The sequence below is a fragment of the Trichomycterus rosablanca genome, chromosome 6 (assembly GCF_030014385.1).
Source record: "Trichomycterus rosablanca isolate fTriRos1 chromosome 6, fTriRos1.hap1, whole genome shotgun sequence".
NCBI classification, from domain to species: domain Eukaryota; kingdom Metazoa; phylum Chordata; class Actinopteri; order Siluriformes; family Trichomycteridae; genus Trichomycterus; species Trichomycterus rosablanca.
Window position 1 is genome coordinate 30,930,449 of NC_085993.1, and position 25,100 is coordinate 30,955,548.

The 25,100-nt window shown below is 38.2% G+C and overlaps 1 protein-coding gene across 1 annotated transcript in view; it reads right to left on the minus strand.

Moving 5' to 3' along the window:
* Window positions 1-25,100, minus strand: part of LOC134317022 (NLR family CARD domain-containing protein 3-like) — an 87,870-nt gene that overhangs the window by 32,267 nt on the left and 30,503 nt on the right. Inside the window, exons 9-14 of the mRNA XM_062997668.1 lie at window positions 21,429-21,605; window positions 18,139-18,321; window positions 17,434-17,607; window positions 12,301-12,477; window positions 8,192-8,374; window positions 6,453-6,626 (exon numbers count right to left, since the gene is read on the minus strand). Coding sequence (XP_062853738.1) covers window positions 6,453-6,626; window positions 8,192-8,374; window positions 12,301-12,477; window positions 17,434-17,607; window positions 18,139-18,321; window positions 21,429-21,605 — 1,068 coding nt within the window. The remainder of the gene's footprint in view (window positions 1-6,452; window positions 6,627-8,191; window positions 8,375-12,300; window positions 12,478-17,433; window positions 17,608-18,138; window positions 18,322-21,428; window positions 21,606-25,100) is intronic.

Sequence of the window (25,100 nt, forward strand, 5' to 3'; positions counted from 1 at the left end):
ACAATATACATAATAGTACAGATAATTACACATGTATGACATGTAACATATAACATATTTAACAGACCCAACAGCACACGGACTGTTAACCAGTATTTACCGACATTTGCCCAAGAGAACAACTTACAGCTCTGGGGAAAAAGCTGTTAGCATGTCTTGATGTGTTTGTTTTTATTGTCCTGAGTCTTCTGCCAGATGGAAGAGTCTGAAAAAGGTGATGTCCAGGATGAGAGGGGTCTGCTGTAATTTTGCCGACATGCTTCAGCACTCTGCTGTTGTAAATGTCCTGAAGCGTTGGCAGACTACATCCAATGATCCTCTCCGCTGTCTTGATTATACGCTGGAGTTTGGCTCGTTCATGTGATGTTGAGGAACCAAACCAAATGGTGATGGATGATGTAAGGATGGACTCTATTATTGTTGTGTAGAACTGGATCAGCAGACTCTGTGGCAGGTTGAATTTCTTCAGCTGTCTCAGGAAGAGCATTCTCTGCTGAGTCCTCTTGGCAATGGAGAGTGTGTTCTTTTCCCACTTTAGGTCCCTGGATAAGGTGGTGCCCAGGAACTTAAGTGACTCCACCACTAAGACCATAGAGCCATTAATTGTGAGGGGGTGTAAGGAGGGCGCTTTGTGCCTGAAATCCACCACCATCTCTACAGTCTTTTGTGTGTTGATCAGCAGGTGGTTGTCGCTGCACCATGAGACCAACTGCTCGACTTCTTTTCTGTAGGCAGACTCGTGACCATCGGTTATGAGGCCCACCACAGTGGTGTCATCAGCAAACTTAAGGATCTTTACACCTGGTTCCTTAGAAACACAGTCATTGGTATAAAGACTGAAGAGAAGGGGTGAAAGCACACAGCCTTGTGGTACACCAGTACTTAGGTTCCGCTGGTCCATGATCCACCGGCAGATGGCATCCGGCACAGACAGCTGGGACAGTTTGACCTGCAGCAGCTCTGTGATCTCTTCGAGGACTCTCCAGACTGAAGTTGGGTCGTTAGCTGCATTCTGGCTTTTCAGCTTTTCTGAATATTCCTTTTTTGCTGATTGTATTTTTTGCTCCAGCTTGTATTTGGCCTCTTTGTAGAGAACTCTATCTCCACTCCTGAATGCTGACTCCTTTTCCCTCCGAAGCCGAGAACCATGCTTTATTGTTGCTGTATTTTACCCGTGTTGTAGTAGAAATACAGCTGTCCTCACAGAAACTGATGTATGATGCTACAGTGTCTGTATATTCATCCAAGCCGTCCGTCGCCTCCTCAAAGACAGACGAGTTTGTGGATTCAAAGGTCCTGTAGTATTTCAATGTCTTCACTGGTCCACTTCTTCACTGTTGTAATGACAGGCTTGTTAGTTTTGAGTCTCTGCCTGTATGTGGGAATGAGGTGAACGAGATTGTGGTTGGAATGTCAAAGAGCCGCACGCGTGACGGAGCGATAGGCATTTTTAACAGAGGTGTAGCAATGATCCAAAATGTTCCCTTCTCTTGTGGCACAGGTGACATGTTGCTTGTATTTCGGCATTTCTTTCGTAAGATTTGCGCTGTTGAAGTCTCTCAGGATGATGAGCAGTGAGTCCGGGTTTTCCCTTTCTACTTTCATTATCTGATCGGCCAGCAGTTTCTGCGCATCTCTCGTGCGCGCATCCAGCGGAATGTAAACAGCGACCAGAATGAATGAAGAAAACTCTCTGGGAGAGTAGTACGGTCGACAGTTAATGAAAAGTGATTCTAGATGAGGAGTGCATGATTTTAACAGTACCGTTGCATCTTTACACCAGCGTTCATTGATGTAAAAGCACAGTCCTCCTCCTCTTGTTTTGCCGCTAAGCTCTGCGTCCCTGTCCGCTCGGTGCAGCTGAAAGTCGGGAAGATGCAGCGCGCTATCCGGGGTCAGCTCAGAAAGCCAGGTCTCCGTAAAGCACAGCGCAGATGTGTTTGAAAAATCCCTGTTAGTTTGGTTGAGCAGGAGTAGTTCTTCCAGTTTGTTGTGCAGAGATCGCTTTCTTGCCAGGTTAAGTAGAGCCAGCGCACCTGTTGTGAGGATTTCCAAAAACTCTGAAGGATTTTGAGAAAACTCTGGAATAAAAGTTGGGGAAACATTGTCTCTGAAGGTCAGTAACTGTTCTTTGCTCCAACTGACCGAGTTTGACGCACAATAAATTACATTAACAAACAAAAACCAACACAAAACATAGAGAGCTCTCACAGAGGCAGCCATCTGCGGCGTCATCAAAAGTTTCTCTAAAGCAGCACGAGTTTCTCCTGAATTTTTTCATCATGGAGCTGAAATCTGAACTGATTGTGTAGAAAATATTGATCCTGTTTCTCTCAGTGTAGAAATCAGGAATTCTTATTGCTCAGGGTTCTCATCTGTGTTTGGTGAAGAACTTTTATTGATTGTAATTATTTTATTAACTTTAGTCGGACATCACCACCCATTTCCATCATTTCTGCAGAATCTCTCACCATCTGCCCTTCCTTATTCCAGTTTCCTAACACCTTCTCATCATCTCGATTCCCTTCACCAGCATGCCCATTAAAGTCAGCTCCAATCTCAACGCTCTCTTCTTTGGGTACTCTCTCCACCACTTCATCTAACTCACTCCAGACATCTTCTTTCTCCTCTTTCTCACAACCAACTTGTGGAGCATTTGTCATGACAATATTCACTATCACTGTATCATTCCCATCTTTACACTCATCACTCGATATGACACTCTTTCATCTCCACTACATTCATGATGTATTCTTCTTTTACAATTACCCTTACCCCATTTCTTTTCTCATCTGTACCATGGTAGAGCAGTTTAAACCCACCTCCAATACTCATACCCTTACCCCATTTCTCCTCTCATCTGTACCATGGTAGAGCAGTTTAAACTCTCCTCCAATACTCATACCCTTACCCCATTTCTCCTCTCATCTGTACCATGGTAGAGCAGTTTAAACTCTCCTCCAATACTCATACCCTTACCCTTCTCCTGTCATCCGTTGTAAATAGAAATTTCATTTATTGTGTGTGTTGAATTCATGTGTTCACTTCGTCATTCTGCGTGAATGAGTGTAGATTGATGGTAAAATGCTAATTATATTCATTCAAAATGAAAAATCCACAACACAATAAAGTAGATTTGATAATTTGGAAATTTGTAGGGGGAGTGAAAATGGAGCAGATCAGGATTTGTTCATTTTCCCTGGTGAGCTGATTATTTTAGCTAATTATTCAGATCTTTCTGGAGTCTGACTGATCTAATAAAGTGATCAGATAAACCAGCTGATTCTGTAAACATGCACTAATATTTTTACCAATTCTGGAACCCATCAGGTTTAACAGTTACTGTGGGAATGTAAAGAAAAATGAAGATTATTTATTGGTGTTTAATGTTCTTGGAATTCAATGTAATCAAAAAAATGGTTTCGCTTGTTCTTACGTAAGGTTTTGGATTGTGCAGTGTGGATCCTCCAGCAGAGCTGATAGAAGATTTACTTTGATTTCTTTCAGTGTTTTGGAGCTCAGATCGAGTTCCTTCTGCAGTAAGATGTTTTTATCTATAATCTGATTGAGAGTGGTGTAGGCTTCCTCTGCATCAGGACTTTTTAACAGCCTGTAGAGAAGAAACATCCAGAAACATCAATCTTATATCATTAATAACATTTGTAACATTAATAACATTAATAAGATTCATAACTACACATTTATAACATTCATAACATTAATAACAGTTTAATAATGATGTTACTGATACACAGTCTTACAGTGTTTTCATGTTTGGGTGAATGTCTGTAGTTCATGTTAGGGTGCCTGCAACGTCTGGTGAACGTACCACCAGAATCCCCGGTTCGAATCCACTCGCCTGAACCCTTTTTCCAAACTCAATCATCGGTTTCTTCCCAGCCTTTTAAAACTGGTGACATAACCGATCCACTATTCCCGTTTCAATTATCTTTACAAGTTTTGCCCCTTTTAACGGATTATTTACTAAGATCCGTCTTCTCGTTTCAGCCTTATATTCAGAAGGCGAGTGTGTAACCTCAGCAACGCCGTAGCGTAGCGGGGTGGTTATAAATACCGCGAGTGAGCGACCCGGGTTCGCGCCTCGCGTTGGCTGTTTTTCTATTTTCTGTTTTTGTGTTTCCTTTTCAGTTGCCAGTGACGAGAGTGGCGTCGTTCGGGATTTCCCGAATTGTTTTTTGTTTAACTCCTTTCCTTTGTTCTTCTATATATATCATTTATTGTTAATAAATATCATTTTTTGCTCCGCATCTTTGGGTCCTACGCCTCTATTCATTACAGTTCAGATTTATTTTATATTTATTAATAATGTTAAATCAGAGTCCAGCACTGTTTCCTCCTTCATCATCAGAATCAGATTTACATTTATATGTATATAAATCTAATAATTCTGCAACAGTTAAATTAGTGCGGACAATAATTCAATATCGATATATATCGCGATAGAAAATGTTTCAATAACGGTGATATGATTTTTAAACAAATTCGATCGATATACATTACGTCAGTGCGTGATGACATACGCCACAGGCATGAAGCCAGTGCTCAGCGTTACCGCTCTGATTACACTCCGCTACTTACAACACGGTGGATATTAGCGGCAAAATGAGTTCAACAGCTGTGAGTGAACGAGCATCCACGGTCAGGGGCGGAGCCAGGGGGTGGCCGCTTTGCCGGTGTTACTTTTTTGCGGAAGCATTTTTGCACGCAGGTGTTCCCACAGGGACGCAATTCAACAGCGCACGTCAAGCAAGTAGTTCTCCACCAAAACAGTGCAGTTACACACTCAACATGAATGTCAACCACCAACACTATTACTGAAGAAGTACTACTACTTAGTACTAATATTACTTAGTAGTTGTGGCGCGCTACGAGTAAAGGCACTAACGGGCTCTGCGCGTTCCAGTGTTGCCAGATTTGGTGGTTTTCCTCTAAATTGGGCGTTTAAAAAAAAACAACAATTTAATAGCAGTTAAATAACACTTCTATTTAAAAGAAAATATTCAGTTTTAAGAAGCTCCAGCATTGTAGAAGGCTATTAAAAGTAAAGTCAATTTTCAATGCTGATTTGGCCTAATAGTGTTGGTCAGTCTGTGTCATATTCTTGAAAGAAAATTAAAATGTGTTTTCCATGCATTCTCGCTAGCATGTTCTGGGGTTCAAATGAGTCTCATCAGTACACACAAGTTTGCAGTCAAATGATCAAGTATTGCAAAGAAATATCTTTGAAATTCTTCCTCGTAATGTTAAGGTTGCTATATTTTAGTTTTTTACTTGTCAGGGAAAATGAGAAAAAATAAAAAGCTTATTATGCTAGGCTTGATGTAATTCTACATGGCACTCACTGCCTGTATAGGTAAATGAGTGTATAGGTAAATCAGACAGTTTCTGTGTTACCCCTGTGTGAGCAATGGTCTCAGTCTGGCCACCCCTATGAAAATTGTCTGTTTCCACCACTGTCCACAGTTGAAAAAGAAGCAGACAAAATAGCTAATAAGAGAGGAAGGACTAATTCAGTGGTGTAATCAGCCTGTATTTCTTGCCAGAAACCAGAAAAGAGGTTTGCAGGTACAGCCATCCAATTTTGGTGTTCTTGGCAGTTTTTCTGACATTTGTATTATTCATATCGATATCGAAATTATATCGTATCGACCGAAATTAGGAGTTATATCGTGATATTAATTTTAGCCATATCGTCCAGCCCTAAGTTAAATCATCAGATTTTAGAGACGACAGTAAAGTGATGAAATCAAAAATCACTCACCTCAGTTTAATTTTAATCCAGTTGAACCATCCAGCCTTACATACACCACAGATCTTCTGCACTCCTGAATCTCCAGGATGGTTCCCTCTGAGATCCAGCTCCTTCATGTATGAACGGTTTGATCTTAGAGCTTCAGCCAGAGCAGCATAACCTTCCTCTCCTACACCACAATCTGATAATCTGCAGAAAGAACACTCAAAACATTGCTCTGCTTTATAATTTAATAAATATAAAAAAGAAGACATAAAATTTACATCAAACCTCGTCATTATGATCATTCCCTTCAACAAACTGTTGTCACAAAAGTAAAAACATATAATTGTTATATATATATATATATATATATATATATATATATATATATATATATATATATATATATATATACTGTATATATATATTTAATTGTATACAGCACACAGTGGGTGTGGCTGGACCTACAGTCAATAATTAGAAGGGGTGTCCACATGCGTCTCTAAGTGTTTTTTTTAGCATTGATGATGCTCTCACAGATGTGGCGTCTATTACGTGGACACTAATACACCCTGTACCATAACAGATTCAGACCTGGGAACTTTACACTGCTGCTTCAGTAACATGGTATCCTGTGGTTTACTCAACAACACTAGATGTTCTGGATTACAGAAGTGTAGATTATGAGCATCATTACCTCAGAACCTCCAGTTTACACTCTTTCTTCTTCAGTCCTTCACAGAGCTTCTTTACTCCAGAGTTCTGTAGGTTGTTGTTGCTCAGGTCCAGCTCTCTCAGACTGGAGGATCCTGATCTCAGAACTTCAGATAAAGCTGAACAGCTCTCCATCGTTAGATCATCGTCATTAATCCTAAACACAACAGAAACCCCCGAATTTATCTGTCATGTTCAGATGCTTAATTACTTAAATATTAGAGGTTTTAATTGTCATAAATGTTTATTATAAATGCTATTCTGCTTTAAGCTGCTCCTCTGAGGTAGTTTTCTTACTATACACACTTTCTAGTTCCCTACTAACATATTGTGACAATGAGCTCCTGTGTGCCACGCCCCCCTCTCCGCACACTCACACTCCTGCCATGCCTCAGGATTGGTCCCTGGCTGCTAATTGCTGGCAGCTGCACCTCGTCTGGGAGGAGAAGCCTGGGACATTTAAGGAGGCAGCTTCCCCTCACACTTTGGGAACTATTTGACGCGGTATGGATTCTGTTTCTAGCTCTTGTTTCTAGCTCTTGTTTCTAGCTCTTGTTTCTAGCTCTTGTTTCTAGCTCTTGTTACTAGTAGTGATGGGCTGATGAAGCCTCGTGAAGCCTTGACGCTTTCCATCAAATTGGTTCGAGAAAAGGTTCATTTCTCGAGGCTTCATTTGCACCCCCCTGCTGGTCAAAACTATTATTGTCATTTCAACTGATGTGATGACCCCTGCCTCCCATGCATGTGTTAACATGGGAATAATCACTGCCAATAATAGAAATAAAAACATCTTAATATGATTTTGTGTGGTTAATTCATCCATCCATCCATTCATTCATGATTTTATATATGATTTTTGTTAAGTGGGAAAAAGTAATATAGGTCTATTCATGTTTAAATTTTAGTTGTGTTTAGTTAGGATTGTGTTTGTGAATACTGGTGAGATGGACTTTATTCATTTTTATTTAGAAACAGTATTTTTTCCACTGTGCTTGGACTCAGGCGGTTTCTTTTTTTTGATAGGACCTCTGCAGCTTTTGAAAAAACCCTTTCACATAAATCGCGCCAGTACTCGAACCACTTCCTGAACCGGCGAGGCTTCACACGTCATCCGTGACGTCACTTGTTCTTAAAGAAGCAAGCCTCGATACGCGCTTCACGAAAGACTTCCTAGATTTCTCGACACACGCTCCGAAGCCTCGGCACAGTACGACCCATCACTAGTTACTAGCCATGTTTCTAGCTCTTGTTACTAGCCATGTTTCTAGCTCTTGTTACTAGCCATGTTTGTTTCTAGTCTTGTTACTAGCCATGTTCCTAGCTCTTGTTACTAGCCATGTTTGTTTCTAGTCTTGTTACTAGCCATGTTTCTAGCTCATGTTACGGTAGCTCTTTGTTTTGCCTTGTTTGCTTGTTTTGCCTTGTTTGGCCTAGTTTTGTTCTGTCTTGTCTTTTATAATAAATCCTTTGTTTTTTGGTATAAATCTCTGCATGTGTCCGTCCCCTTTGTCTCGTCCCTTAGCCCCCGCGTGACACATATTAATGAAGGTTCTACATGCAGTACCAGAACCAGTAATGATTGAACTGAATGAAAGAAGCACTTGAAGTATAAAATAATTGAGTGTGTTTATGTAAGAGCAAATAAATGATCAGTAATAAAGCTAATAAATCTAATTTCTCTCTGAACTACAAACACGAGCAGCTGAAGAGTGAAATACTGACTGGAGTTTCTGCAGTTTGCAGTGAGAGTCCTGCAGAAACTCTGAGAGAAGCTTCACTCTGGAATCTCCTGATACCCCCTCTGGGTTCCTCTCCAGCTTCATCTGGGTCAGTATTAAGGGGTTCTGACCCAGCGTGGAATAAAGAGAGGTGTAGACTTCTTCTGCTCTAGGGGATTTTAATAACCTGAAGAGAGAAAAACATTTCAGTGTAAATAATAATTGTTATATTAACATGTCCGCTTAAGAGATCATCAGTGATGTTCATCTTTAACTGGAGATTAGAATCAAACCCATGTACCCAGGACTCATACTGCTGTGCTGCATCCACACTGGCAGCTACTTGTACTACTTATGGTATATGATACACTCTGAGTTTGATGAACATTCTCATGTAAAAATATACAAACTAAAGGTATAAAAATGAGGTTCCATCAAAGCAACACAAATTCAGTACACAGTTAATACAAGTGGTTCATTCATTCATTCTTAGTAACCACTTCATCCTGACTGGGGTCGTGGTGGGAGTGAAGCCTATGGGTCGCAGTCCATTACAGGGCATAACACATTAACAATTTGGAGCGGCCAATCTACCTATCTGCATTTTATGGTAAGTTTGGCTAAATTAAGTAACGAGAGGGGTTGCTGACGAGTCTAAACCTAGATGTGCTCATACACTAATGTGATTAATCCCACTGTGTTCTCCACTGTTAGTAATGATTTAAGGTGGTACTGATGCAAGAAACAGTTTGTAAATCCTTTGGAAACAGAGCAGCATTATTCTAAATTACATTTCATTTACAATAATAACTGATTTTATTTGTGTAGCATAAATTGTTTATGCTAGAAATCCCTAAATTATGTAAGATTTCTCCTTTCTCCTCAATGTTGTACGAGTCCAGCAGCAGAACATCATTACTGCTTAATGAGCTTAAGTAATTAAACAAAACAACAATAAATCTGAGTTAAATAAAGAGGTGAGGAGAACACCGGTGCTAATATTTATTAGCCGTTCAGGTGGGGTCAGTTTGTTTAAATTAATCAATTCATTCTTTTACAGGGTTCACAAACTTTTCCTCACAAATGATATTTCAGTGGGTGCTTCAGATATTAATTTATTTATTTGGGATTTTTATGCCATGTTAAACACGTGTCATTTAATGGCAGGAACTGGGTATTATATATCTGTCTATCATTTGGTCCATTTTATAGTTTCATTTTTATGGTTGCGAGGTATGTTAATACTGTTCTTGTGTTGTCTTGTGTAAGAATGTCTTTCATGGTTTCAAGCATGTGCACTTGTTGTCTTTCCTTTGTGTATTTAGGGCATTCTATCAAAATGTGTTTTATAGTTGTAATTGTTTGGCAGGTTTCACATGTTGGTGGTATTGGTGGGTTACCCTGGTGTGTCCAATTCTGCATCTTGTGAATATAGTTTGGTTTATGCATCGTCCCTGGTGAGTTCTAGGTTTGTTATTGATGTTTGGATGTATTTCTTGGAGTTTGTTGGTGGTCTGAGCGGTCCACTTAACTTGCCATTTTCCTTGATGTAGGAATGTATTAGTGGTTTCAAGTCTGTGGATAGGATTTTGATGTTTGCCGTATTTTGGTTTGTTTTTTCTCTGGCTAATTGATCTGCTTTTTCGCTCCCTTCTATTCCGCTGTGTCCTGGTACCTAGCATAGCTTTATGTCATGCTCCAGTTCTGTTAGTTGGTTGATTGTCCTTTGCACATTGTTGATTATAGGGTGGTCTGATGTGCATGATTCCAGGGCTTTAAGGCATGATTGTGAGCCTGTGCATATTAAGATTTTGTGTTTTTGTTTTTCTTTCTCATATTTTAGTGCCATAAGTATGGCATGGGCTTCTGTGCTGTAGATGGAGCTGGGTTGAGGTAATTCTACTCTGTCTGTGTATCTGTTTGTATATACAGCTGCTGTTACCTGGTCTATGGTTTTGGATCAGTCTGTGTAGATAGGTTGATGGTATGGGTATTCTTCTCTGACCTTGAGAAAGTTGTTGATATACATGTTTGGGTGTGTGATTCCTTTCCTTTTGTCTGCAATGTCAAAGATGATGCTGGGTTTTCTGGTTTTCCAAGGAAAACAAGAAAAAAAGGAGGTATGATATTGTAAGGGTTCTGGGCTATTATATTTGGACTTAGTTTTAGGTCGTCTGTATGGTTTGATTCGGATCCCAAATGGTTGGATTTTATTTTGTCTTATGTCGGGTTAAGGGACGTGGTGGCTTTATTATTCTGTATACTGGGTTTCTGGGGTTGCTCATGATTCTGATTGTATATTGTCATGCTAGTTTTATTCTTGTGAGTTCAAGCGTGGGTTCTTGGGACTCTATGTAGAGACTTTGGATGGGAGAGGTGCGGTATGCTCCTAGGGCAATTCTGATCCCTAAATGATGTATTGTGTTCAGGCTCTTGAGGTAGGATTTTCGGGCTGATCCATATATGAAGCATCCATAATCTAGTTTTGTTCTGATTAATGTTCTGTATAGGCGCAACAGTATATTAAGATCTGCTCCCCATTTAGTACTGGCTAGTATTTTTACTCACATTTCTCTCTTAGTGCTTTAATATGAGGAGTGAATGTGAGTCTTTGGTCTAGTGTTAAGCCCAAGTATTGTGTAGTTTCTGTTATTTTTATGGGTTCTCCATCTAAAAAGAGTTTGGGATCTGGGTGTAGTTTTCTGTTCTGGCAGAAATGAACGCATGTCGGTTTACTTTTGGATATTTTAAAACCATTTGTGTTTGACCATTTGTGTATTTTATTGATGCAGGGTTGAAGTTTTTGTTATACTGTTTTTATAGAGGTTCTGAAAGGCAGGTCAGTTTGCTCTGCTTAGTCTCCATCTTTGTGGTGTAAGTATAGGATGGGGTCTATCTGGACTTATGAGGATAGGGAAGTGGTCACTGCCACAGAGGTCATCCCATATTTTCCAAGAGAATTCAATATATAGTTCCGGTCTGCATATTGTTAGGTCAATTGTAGTGTAGATCCCATGTCCTGGGTATAGATATGTATGTCCAGGTGTGTTCATTAAACAGAGGTTATTTGCATTTAAAATGTTTTTCCTTTGCTGTTGGAATTTTGGCTCCCCCACATTATGTTGTGGCTGTTAAAGTCTCCTAATAGGATGTATGGTGTTGGGAGTTGTTCGATTAGACTGTTTAGATCTGTTAACTTTAAAGTAGTGTTTGGGGGGATGTAATTGTGCATATGGTAATGTTTTTATGGATGACATTTGATGTTCTGATTGCGGTGACCTGTAAATGCGTGTTGAGGACGATATGGCTATGGGGAATGTTATTCCTTATGTATATTGCTGTCCCTCCACTTGCTTTGCCAATGTTTGGTCCTGGCTTATGATATGCAGTAAAGTTTTTTAGTTGTATGTTGTTGTTCAGTGGTGTTTTGGTTTCTTGAAGACAAATAACAGATAGATTGATGAGTAGTGTTAGTTGTTGGAGTTCGTTATAGTTAGTCCGAAGGCCTCGGCAGTTCCACTGTATTATGGTGTTTGTCATTTGGGTTTTGGTATGTCTGAGCGAAATTTATTTCTGTTTTTTTGGGGATATACTGCGGTGTCTGGTATGTCCCTCTTCCTTCATCTCTACGTCCTTAGTTGTGTTTGGCAGCTGGGGGCAGTCGGATTTTTGCGTTTTGTCATTTTTGTTGCCTATTTCTTCTTGGGATTTGTTAATCTTAGGTGTCAGCTGTAAGGCCATGTTTGAGCTCTGTGTGTATGTGTTTTTTGGTTTTGGGAGGGTTAGTTCTTTAGTGGGGTTGATTATTAGTGGTTTGTCTCGGTTGAACCATGTGTAATCAGTTTTTACAATATCAGCAAAGGTTTTTGCAAATTTTAAACTTGGGGTGTCTGAGACCTGCTTTTTTGCTTCGGCATGGCTAATCTTTTTGTATGTTCAATTCTTTGAATTTCTTTTTCTTCCATCCATATCGGGCAGTTTTTGTCTGATGCAGCATATGGGCCTCCACAATTCCTGCACTTTGGTTTATTGGTGCACGGTAGTTCATGTCCCTCTCCCCAGGTGTTTCAGATAAAGGAGTAGAAATAAACAGTGTCATTTATTTTCTCTCACCTTAATGTCTTCAGTTTACAGTTTGGATCCTGTAGTAGATTATCGAGCAGTTTTACTCCTGAATCTCCAGGATGGTTCCCTCTGAGATCCAGCTCCATCAGCTCTGATGATGGGTTTGATTTCAGAGCTTCAGCCAGAGCAGCATAACCTTCCTCTCTTACACCACAATCTGATAATCTGGAGAAATAAGAAAATATTTAATTATTTTAATTTACTTTCAGCTTTTAATTTTCTCTCATGAATAATTAGTTTCTTTGAGTAGAAAAAAGCACACCACCAATTATTTGGTAATGAATGAATTAGAATAAAATACTAACGTGAGTTTGTGGAGTTTGAACTGTGGATTCTTCAGTAGATGAGAGATCTGAATCACTCCTGGATCTCCTAGTTGATTGGTACTCAGATCCAGATCTTTCAGGTGTGATGGATTTACATCAAGAGCTGATTTCAGATCAGCACAACTTTTAGCTGTAATGCTGCAGTTCCATAAGCTGCAGAGAGAGAAGAAGAACATCTGAATAAAAGTATTTATAAATAATATAATATTGTAAGCTACATGTTAGTGGTTGTAAAATTAAAGCATGCCTGTCCCTCTTGAGGATTAATTAATGAAGTTTCCCTCTCTCTGTTCCCTGAAGGTTTTATTTACTCTGTAGGGTTTAAGGCTCAGTTGAGGTTTAGACCTTGTTCATCAACCTGTTTTCTGATGATGTTTTATTTATATTTTGCCCACATGAATCATCCAGGAGAAAATTCACGATTATTTATTTTTAATTGCACACTCGCTTCTTTTTGGTTTAGCATAAAGTAGTTTATAATTAATGTCTCTCCCTAAACTCAATTTTAATATTTAACAAATCAGACACACCGGAAATGCTTGAACATTTCTGTCAGTCATGGTGATAAAATTTGTGCCCCCTACAGGCTCGTACACGCCTCAACCAGCATTTTCACTCCCCTCCTGAACCTGACGGTTAGGAGTCACTGTTCCAGGTGACTTGGTGATCACGTGTTTATTTTAAACTGTACTGAAAAAATAATGACACAGCAAGGTGCTGAGTTTAATTCCCAGGTAAAGTGGAAAGGGTTTTTGTGTGGAATGTTACATGTTCTCTCTATGTCTGTATGGGTTTCTTCTGCAAGTTCCAGTTCCCCCCCCCATAATCCAAAGGCATGCAGTCAAGTGAATTGAAAATACATAAGTGTGTAAGTGCATGTGTGTGTTATTGCCCTGTGATGGACTGGCGACTTGTGTTTCCAATAAATAAACGTACGTGAGTTCTGTAATCATGCAGTGTGGATCCTTCAGTACAGTCGATAGATGTTTAACTCCTGAATCTGTAATGTCTATTCCACTCAGATCCACCTCACTCAGTTCTAACATTTTTATATCCATTTCATTCAGATAATCACAAGCTTCATCCATCTCAGGGCTTCTGCTCAGAAATCTACAAAACAATAAAGAGAAATAACATTACACCATTATTTTACTAATGTTACTGACTAGAATACAGGCTCATTGAGTTTAGTGTGAATTCCACCTGAATTATTTCATATTTAATTGTTAATGCTGATTTAGTATGTTCTTCTCAGTTGTTGCACAGCTGTGGTTCTGCACTTTTTGTTCCACATGCTTGATGAGTCTGGTAGAATGTACACCTGAGATATTTTACATTTATACAATAAAATATTAGATGTACAAGCTTTAATACCAAGAAACCAGGGTTTTATTTCATTTTGATAAGTAATTAAAGTTCATATCAAACTTTTTAGCAGTGTTGGTGCAAACTCGTGCTTCACTAAAATTGTACAAAATTATTTTAAATAATAAAACTTTGTTCGTCTGATTTAAACTTAAGAAGTTAAAGTTACTCACCTCACTCTCAGTTTAGAGTTTGGTTTCTTTAATAAATCATTAAACATCTGCATTCCTTCTGTTCCTGGATAATTTCCACTGAGATCCAGATCAGTCAGTTGTGATGAGGGGTTTAACATCAGAGCTCCAGCCAGAGCAACATAACCTTCATCTGAGATCTCACAATCACTCAGTCTGTAAGTAGAATCATAAACAGTGAATCAGAACTTTAGGATCTTTATGAGCATTTAAATATTAATATTAGAATAAAAGTTTATCTAAAGCAGCTCGAGTTTCTCCTTAATTCTTTCATCGTGGAGCTGAAACCTGAACTGATTGTGTAGAAAATATTGATCCTGTTTCTCTCAGTGTAGAAATCAGGAATTCTTATTGCTCAGGGTTCTGAGTCTCATCTGTGTTTGGTGAAGAACTTTTATTGATTGTAATTATTTTATTAACTTTAGTCAGACATCACCACCCATTTCCATCATTTCTGCAGAATCTCTCACCATCTGCCCTTCCTTATTCCAGTTTCCTAACACCTTCTCATCATCTCTATTCCCTTCACCAGCATGCCCATTAAAGTCAGCTCCAATCACAACTTTCTCTTGTTTGGGTACTCTCTCCACCACTTCATCTAACTCACTCCAGACATCTTCTTTCTCACAAACCGACTTGTGGAGCATTTGCATTGATAATATTCACTATCACTCTATCATTCCCATCTTTACACTCATCACTCGATATGACACTCATCTGTACCATGGCAGAGCAGTTTAAACCCTCCTCCAATACTCATACCTTTACCCCATTTCTCCTCTCATCTGTACCATGGTAGAGCAGTTTAAACCCTCCTCCAATACTCATACCTTTACCCCATTTCTCCTCTCATCTGTACCATGGTAGAGCAGTTTAAACCCCCCAATACTCATACCTTTACCCCATTTCTCCTCTCATCTGTACCATGGTAGAGCAGTTTAAACCCACCTCCAATACTCATACCCTTACCCCATTTCTCCTCTCATCTGTACCATGGTAGAGCAGTTTAAACCCTCCTCCAATACTCATACCCTTACCCCATTTCTCCTCTCATCTGTTGTAAATAGAAATTTCATTTATTGTGTGTTGAATTTATGTGTTCACTTCGTCATTCTGCGTGAATGAGTGTAGATTGATGGTAAAATGCTAATTATATTCATTTAAAATGAAAAATCCACAACACAATAAAGTAGATTTGATAATCTGGAAATTTGTAGGGGGAGTGAAAATGGAGCAGATCAGGATTTGTTCATTTTCCCTGGTGAGCTGATTATTTTAGCTAATTATTCAGATCTTTCTGGAGTCTGACTGATCTAATCTACTGTAGTGATCAGATAAACCAGCTGATTCTGTAAACATGCACTAATATTTTTACCAATTCTGGAACCCATCAGGTTTAACAGTTACTGTGGGAATGTAAAGAAAAATGAACATTATTTATTGGTGTTTAATGTTCTTGGAATTCAATGTAATCAAGAAAATGGTTTCGCTTGTTCTTACGTAAGGTTTTGGATTGTGCAGTGTGGATCCTCCAGCAGAGCTGATAGAAGATTTACTTTGATTTCTTTCAGTGTTTTGGAGCTCAGATCGAGTTCCTTCTGCAGTAAGATGTTTTTACCTAGAATCTGATTGAGAGTGGTGTAGGCTTCCTCTGCATCAGGACTTTTTAACAGCCTGTAGAGAAATGACATCCAGAAACATTCAAAACTATACAGTACATTTACATTTATAACATTTATAACATTCATAACATTAATAACAGTTTAATAATGATGTTACTGATACACAGTCTTACAGTGTTTTCATGTTTGGGTGAATGCCTGTAGTTCAGATTTATTTTATATTTATTAATAATGTTAAATCAGAGTCCAGCACTGTTTCCTCCTTCATCATCAGAACCAGATTTACATTTATATGTAGTTTAAATCTAATAATTCTGCAACAGTTAAATCATCAGATTTTAGAGACGACAGTAAAGTGATGAAATCAAAAATCCCTCACCTCAGTTTAATTTGATTCCAGTTGAACCATCCAGCCTTACATACACCACAGATCTTCTGCACTCCTGAATCTCCAGGATGGTTCCCTCTGAAATCCAGCTCCTTCATGTATGAACGGTTTGATCTCAGAGCTTTAGCCAGGGCAGCATAACCTTCCTCTCCTACACCACAATCTGATAATCTGCAGAAAGAACACTCAAAACATTGCTCTGCTTTATAATTTAATAAATATAAAAAAGAAGACATCAAATTTACAACAAACCTCATCTTTATAAACATTCCCTTCAACAAACTGTTGTCACAAAAGTAAAAACATATAATTGTTATTATATATATACACTGCCTGGCCAAAAAAAAAAGTCACACCTTCTAATATTTGGTTGGAGCGCCTTTTGCTTTGATTACGGCACGCATTCGCTGTGGCATAGTTTCCACAAGCTTCTGCAATGTCACAACATTTATTTCTGTCCAGAGTTGCATTAATTTTTCCCCAAGATCTTGTATTGATGATGGGAGATTTGGACCACTGCACAAAGTCTTCTCCAGCACATCCCAAAGATTCTCAATGGGGTTAAGGTCTGGACTCTGTGGTGGCCAATCCATGTGTGAAAATGATGTCCCATGCTCCCTGAACCACTTTCACAATTTGAGCCCGATGAATCCTGGCATTGTATATTCTTAACCCGATTTTAGTAGTTTCAACAATCTCCTTAGATGTTTTCTCTGCTTGATGCATGCCAATAATTTGACCCTTCTGAAACAGATTAACATCTTTTCCAAGACCACAGGATATGTCTTTCCACATGGTTGTTTAACAAATGAGAAGCTCCTCACTGCATCAGCTGGGTAAAATAACTTGTTACCAGCTGAAACATAATCACCCATGCAGTAATTATCCAATGGGAGGCTCTTACCTATTTGCTTAGTTAAATCCAGGTGGTGACCTTTTTTTTGGCAGGGCAGTGTATAATTAATAGTATCCAGCACACAGTGGGTGTGGCTGGACCTACAGTCAATAATTAGAAGGGGTGTCCACATGCGTCTCTAAGTGTTTTTTTTAGCATTAATGATGCTCTCACAGATGTGGCTTCTATTACGTGGACACTAATACACCCCGTACCATAACAGATTCAGACCTGGGAACTTTACACTGCTGCTTCAGTAACATGGTATCCTGTGGTTTACTCAACAACACTAGATGTTCTGGATTACAGAAGTGTAGATTATGAGCATAATTACCTCAGAACCTCCAGTTTACACTCTTTCTTCTTCAGTCCTTCACAGAGCTTCTGTACTCCAGAGTTCTGTAGGTTGTTGTTGCTCAGGTCCAGCTCTCTCAGACTGGAGGATCCTGATCTCAGAACTTCAGATAAAGCTGAACAGCTCTCCATCGTTAGATCATCGTCATTAATCCTAAACACAACAGAAACCCCCAAATTTATCTGTCATGTTCAGATGCTGAGTTTCTTAAATATTAGAGGTCTTAATTGTCATAATTGTTTATTATAAATGCTATTCTGCTTTAAGCTGCTTCTCTGAGGTAGATTTCTTACTATACACACTTTCTAGTTCCCTACTAGTCAACTTTATTTATATAGCGCTTTTTACAATAGACATTGTCTCAAAGCAACTTTACAAAATCCAGGACCAACAGATACAAAAAATAATAATAATAATAAAAAATAATAAAATAAATAAATAAATAAATTAAAAAAAAAATACTAACATATTAATAACATTAATATTAATATTAATACTAACATATTAATGAAGGTTCTACATGCAGTACCAGAACCAGTAATGACATAACTAAATGAAAGAAGCACTTGAAGTATAAAATAATTGAGTGTGTCGTTTATGTAAGAGCACAGAAATGATCAGTGATAATAAATATCATTTCTCTCTGAACTACAAACACGAGCAGCTGAAGAGTGAAATACTGACTGGAGTTTCTGCAGTTTGCAGTGAGAGTCCTGCAGAAACGCAGAGAGAAGCTTCACTCTGGAATCTCCTGATACCCCAACTGGGTTCCTCTCCAGCTTCATCTGGGTCAGTATTAAGGGGTTCTGACCCAGAGTGGAACAAAGAGAGGTGTAGACTTCTTCTGCTTCAGGAGACTTTAAGATCCTGAAGAGAGAAAAACATTTCAGTGTAAATAATAAATGTTATATTAACATGTCTGCTTAAGAGCTCATCAGTGATGTTCATCTTTAACTGGAGATTAGAATCAAACCCATGTACCCAGGACTCATACTGCTGTGCTGCATCCACACGGTCAGCTACTTGTACTACTTATGGTATATGATACACTCTGAGTTTGATGAATGTTCTCATGTAAAAATTAGGGCTGTCAAACGATTAAAATTTTTAATCGCGATTAATCTCAGAATTTCATATAGTTAATCGCGATTAATCGCATTAAAAAAAATCTGTGTAAATGTTATAGAAAACAAGGATTTTTAAGTGAAATGTTACAATTACAATGGTGAACACATTTTATGCTAAATGTACTGATGTTAAAAACTGCTGGGACAAGAGAAAACTGTAAGGGAGTTTTATTCACTCACATACTAGGCAGTAATACTATCCAGTGGTTTAATGGACGTTTCTACACGAACTGAGTGTGTTTAGACTAGGGTGGCCAGATTCATAGTAACAAAAAGGAGGACATTACACCCCAAAAAGCCGGACATCATATTAGGAACAGGGGGACATGCTACTGCAACACACAGAATGAATCCAGAACCCATATAACAGTTTTTGACCAATTTAAGCAAGAATTATATAACAAATGACTGTTTTACTCACTAAATGTTGTGTCTTTTCATATTTAGGTCCGTTCATCGCTGCCTCAAAAGTTTACTTTTTGGCATTTTCACCGCGTTCCTGATCATGAGAGCTGAGTGATTGACTCAGGTAGCGCGGTGTTTACAAAACAGAGAGGGCGGGCGAAATTCAACCACCCAATCACAGACTAGCATTTAGAGGGCGGACCTTCTCCGATTGGCCAGTGGTAGCTCTATAAGGAGTCAAATGAGGCTGTTAAACCAATGAAATACAAAGCATTTGTTTCGACATGTACCTGAGCCAATGGTAAATAATATTGATCAAAAATGAAACCAGTTCACTCCAAAAGGAGGATTTTTAAGTGTCCGTCCTAGCGTTACGTGAATGGAGGACTGGCAGCTTCTTTATTATGCAAGTGCATTACTACGACACTACCACGCTCGGTAACATTATGTTAACAAACCGCAAATAAAAAACGGTGGCAAGTCCGACATTAAAACGTTTGTTCTACCAGTCAAGTCTCAACATAAACTAGAATTTGCGTTAACGGCACTAATTTTTATAATCGCGTTAAATTGAGATTGCGTTAATGCGTTATTATCGCGTTAACTTCGACAGCCCTAGTAAAAATATACAAACTAAAGGTATAAAAATGAGGTTCCATCAAAGCACACACATTCAGCACACAGTTAATACAAGTGAGCATACAACTTAATGAGCTTCAGTAATTAAACACAAATCAACAATATGTTTGAGTTAAATAAAGAGATACAGTGGGGGAAATAAGTATTTGATCCCCTGCTGATTTTGTAAGTTTACCCCCTTACAAAGACTTGAACAGTCTATAATTTTTATGGAAGGTTTATTTTAACAGAGAGAGACAGAATATCAACAAAAAATCCAGAAAAAAAACATTAAATAAAAGTTATAAATTAATTTGTATTTAATTAAGGGAAATAAGTATTTGATCCCCTACCAACCAGCAAGAATTCTTACCCCCACAGACCGGTTATGTGCACAAAAGGCACACAAATTAGTCATGTCCCTGTATAAAAGACTCCTGTCACAGAATCAGTTTCTTCCGTTCAAATCTCTCGACCACCATGGGCAAGACCAAAGAGCTATCAAAGGACGTCAGGGACAAGATTGTAGACCTGCACAAGGCTGGAATGGGCTACAAGACCATCAGCAAGAAGCTTGGTGAGAAAGAGACCACTGTTGGTGCGATAATTCGAAAATGGAAGAAATACAAGATCACAGCCAATCGCCCTCACTCTGGAGCTCCATGCAAGATCTCACCTCGTGGGGTAAGAATGATTCTGAGAAAGGTGAGGTCAGCCCAGAATTACACGGGAGGAGCTTGTCAATGATCTCAAGGGAGCTGGGAGCAGAGAAATGCTGGATATGGCCCCAAGAACACCATCCCGACTGGGCATTTCTCTGCCTCCAAACACGGCGAGTGGAGTTGATGCCAAAGAGCTAAATTTTGGTCTCATCTGACCATATCACATTCTCCCAAGCTTTCTCTGAATCATTCAGGTGTTCATTGGCAAACTTCAGACGGGCCTGTACATGAGCCTTCTTGAGCAGAGGGACTTTGCGGGCACTGCAGGATCTCAATCCATTACGGCGAAGTGTGTTACTAATGGTTTTCTTGGTGACTGTGCTCCCAGCTCGCTTGAGATCATTGACAAGCTCCTCCCGTGTAATTCTGGGCTGACCTCACCTTTCTCAGAATCATTCTTACCCCACCAGGTGAGATCTTGCATGGAGCTCCAGAGCGAGGGTGATTGACTGTGATCTTGTATTTCTTCCATTTTCGAATTATCGCACCAACAGTGATCTCTTTCTCACCAAGCGTCTTGCTGATGGTCTTGTAGCCCATTCCAGCCTTGTGCAGGTCAACAATCTTGTCCCTGACGTCCTTTGATAGCTCTTTGGTCTTGCCCATGGTGGTCGAGAGATTTGAACGGAAGAAACTGATTCTGTGACAGGAGTCTTTTATACAGGGACAGGACTAATTTGTGTGCCTTTTGTGCACATAACCGGTCTGTGGGGGTCAGAATTCTTATATATAAATACTTATTTCCCTTAATTAAATACAAATTAATTTATAACTTTTATTTAATGGATTTTTTGTTGATATTCTGTCTCTCTCTATTAAAATAAACCTTCCATAAAAATTATAAACTGTTCAAGTCTTTGTAAGGGGGTAAATTTACAAAATCAGCAGGGGATCAAATACTTATTTTCCCCACTGTATAAAGAAATGAGGAAAACACTGAGGTGCTAATATTTATTATCCGTTCAGGTGGAGTCGGTTTGTTTAAATTAATCAATTCATGCTACAGGGTTCACAAACTTTTCCTTACACATAATACAGTATGTCAGTGGGTGCTTCAGATAAAGGAATAGAAATAAACAGAGTGTCATTTATTTTCTCTCACCTCAGTGTCTTCAGTTTACAGTTTGGATCCTGTAGTAGATCATAGAGCAGTTTTACTCCTGAATCTCCAGGATGGTTCCCTCTGAGATCCAGCTCCATCAGCTCTGATGATGGGTTTGATTTGAGAGCTTCAGCCATAGCAGCATAACCTTCCTCTCTTACACCACAATCTGATAATCTGGAGAAATAAAAAAATATTTAATTATTTAAATTAGTGCTGGACAATAATTCGATATCGATATACGTATATCGCAATAGAAAATGTTTCAATAATGGTGATATGATTTTTAAACAAATTCGATCGATATACATTACGTCAGTGCGTGATGACGTACGCCACAGGCACGAAGCCAGTGCTCAGCGTTACCGCTCTGATTACACTCCGCTACAACACGGTGGATATCAGCGGCAAAATGAGTTCAACAGCTGTGAGTGAACGAGCATCCACAGTTTAAAAAGAAGCAGTAGAAATAGTTGATGAGAGGAAAGACTAGACTCTTTTTTTCTGTATTCTTTAAGCACAACATCTGCTGCAGCAAATTCTGCAGCAACTCTTAAGCACTTTTTATATTCTTTACCCTGGTTGAGCACTTTTGTTCGAAAATGTTTACATACAAATAATAATCAGTCCATGTTGTGGATTAAAGTTAGTTAAGACCAGAGGTGGAAAGTAACGAATTACATTTACATTTACTGTAATTGAGTGTCCTTTTTTGTTTTTTGTGTACTCATACTTTTTAAAGTAGATTTCACAGCCTATAATTTTACTTTTTTACTTAAGTATGTTTTGTATTAAGAATTGTAATTCGCTACATTTTAAATAAGATCCGTTACTGAGTAAAATAATAAACGCTAAAGAAATTTGCGTCTGGGAAACTGCTGCAGTGAATTCTGCGACAGGGAGTCGGATCTTTTGTCTCGGTTCCTTTTAAAGAGCCGTATATATACATAATCGATTTCTTTATTTCAGTTTAAAGGGCCGTTCAATAGATTCAAATATTTCTACGACACATCACTAGTGGTTATACAGTTTGAAAAAGTTTTATGGGACTAAAATGACACATTACACACCCCTAAATGTTTTAAATGTTGTATCAACATGTTTCTTCTACTGTATTATATTTGAATTAAAAACAACTATTGTGAGATTTATATCCACTTGTCCTGTTTGCATTACACAGAAGAGACTCCCCCCCTCCCCGTTAATAAAGTAACTAAGTAACGTTTACTCTGAGTACATTTTAAATGAGTTACCTTTTACTTGAGTAGATTTTTAGACTAGTAACTTTACTCGTACTTAAGTAAAAATTCATTAAAGTAATAGTACTTTTACTTGAGTACAATATTTTAGTACTCTTTCCACCTCTGGTTAAGACATATGTTAATATATTATATGATATATTGTCAAAGCTTATGTTTATTTGAAAATGATGCCGTGTTTTTGTCTGTATACAAATGCTGAATACAAGTAAAAGGTGAAAGCTAATTTATTTTTATTATTATTATTATTATTATTATTATTATTATTGCTAAAATATTATGTAGTTGTAAATGGTGAAATTTCATAGACTTTGCAAATAAATTTTTCAGAGGTTTGCAGGTACAGCCTTTCAATGTTGGTGTTCCTGGCAGTTTTTCTGACATTTGTATTATTCATATCGATATCGGAATTATATCGTATTGACAGAAATTAGGAGTTATATCGTGATATAAATTTTAGCCATATCGTCCAGCCCTAATGTAAATTCACTTTTGGCTTTTAATTTCCTCTTATAAATAATTTGTTTCTTTAAGTAGAGAAAAGCACACCACCAATGATTTGGTAATAAATAAATTAGAATAAAATACTAACGTGAGTTTGTGGAGTTTGATCTGTGGATTCTTCAGTAGATGAGAGACGTGAATCACTCCTGGATCTCCTAGTTGATTGTTACTCAGATCCAGATCTTTCAGGTGTGATGGATTTACATCAAGAGCTGATTTCAGATCAGTACAACTTTTATCTGTAATGCTGCAGTTCCTCAAGCTGCAGAGAGAGAAGAAGAACATCTGAATAAATGTATTTATAAATAATATAATATTATAAGCTACATGTTGGTGGGTGTAAAATTAAAGCATGTATAAAGCATGTATAGCCCCCCCCCCACCCCCACCCCAAAAAAGGTTTTATTTACTCTGTAGTGAATAAACTTACGTGAGTTTTGTAATCATGCAGTGTGGATACTTCAGTACAGTCGATAAATGTTTAACTCCTGAATCTTTAAGGTTTTTTCCACTCAGATCCACCTCACTCAGGTCTAATGGGTTTATACCCTTTTTATTCAGATAATCACAAGCTTTATCCATCTCAGGGCTACTCAGAAATCTACAGAACAATAAATAATAATAATATTACAAGAAATTAGCCTCATTGAATGTAGTGTGGATTCCACCTAAAGCTTTTAATATTTATAATATTTTTAATTGTTAATGTTGAATTGGTATGTTCTACAGTTGAATTTACACTTTGCAATCGTAACAGTCTGTATTTTTTCCATTTTTACTTTTTTATCCACACGCTTGCTGTAGTCTGGTAGACTTAAGAAATGCAAATGTACACCTGAGATATTTTACATTTATACCATAAAATAATAGATGTACGAGCTTTAATACCAAGTAAATATAGTTAATTACTAATCACATCACTTAACCAGCAGGGTTTAATTTTCTTTTGATGAGTAATGAAAGTTCATATTAAACTTTTTAGCAGTGTTGGTGCTTCACCAAAATTATACAAAATGATTTTGTAAATAATAAATCTTTGTTCATCTGATTTAAACACAAGAAGTTAAGGTTACTCACCTCACTCTCAGTTTAGAGTTTGGTTTCTTTAATAAATCATTAAACATCTTCAGTTCTTTTGTTCCTGGATTATTTCCACTGAGATCCAGATCAGTTAGATGTGATGAGGGGTTTAACATCAGAGCTCCAGCCAGAGCAACATAACCTTCATCTGAGATCTCACAATCACTCAGTCTGTAAGTAGAATCATAAACAGTGAATCAGAACTTTAGGATCTTTATGAGTATTTAAATATTAATATTAGAATAAAAGTTTTTCTAAAGCAGCTCGAGTTTCTCCTGAATTCTTTCATCATGGAGCTGAAACCTGAACCTGATTGTGTAGAAAATATTGAGCCTGTTTCTCTCAGTGTAGAAATCAGGAATTCTTATTGCTCAGGGTTCTGAGTCTCATCTGTCTTTGGTGAAGAACTTTTAATGATTGTAATTATTATCATTGTAATCTGTGTCTTCCATTTGTTTTCTGCTCCTGGTGGATGTAGGCATGTCCTGTCCTATGTCCACTATTAAACCCTTTCAACTCATTCAAAATGCAGCTGCTTGCCTGGTTTTCAACTAACCTAAACACTGCCACATCACCACACTGCTGCCACATCATCACCCCACTGCTGCCACATCTTCACCCCACTGCTGCCTCATTATCATCCCACTGCTGCCTTATCATCACCCCACTGCTGCCACATCATCACCCCACTGCAGTTTAGCATCTAACCAGAAGTGCAATAAGCAGAAAGTGCAGGATATATGGTATCTATGATATGCATTATTTACAGTGGGTAAATAGCAGTGGTATGAACAAGATCTATGAAGTTGAATATATTACTGAATGTATT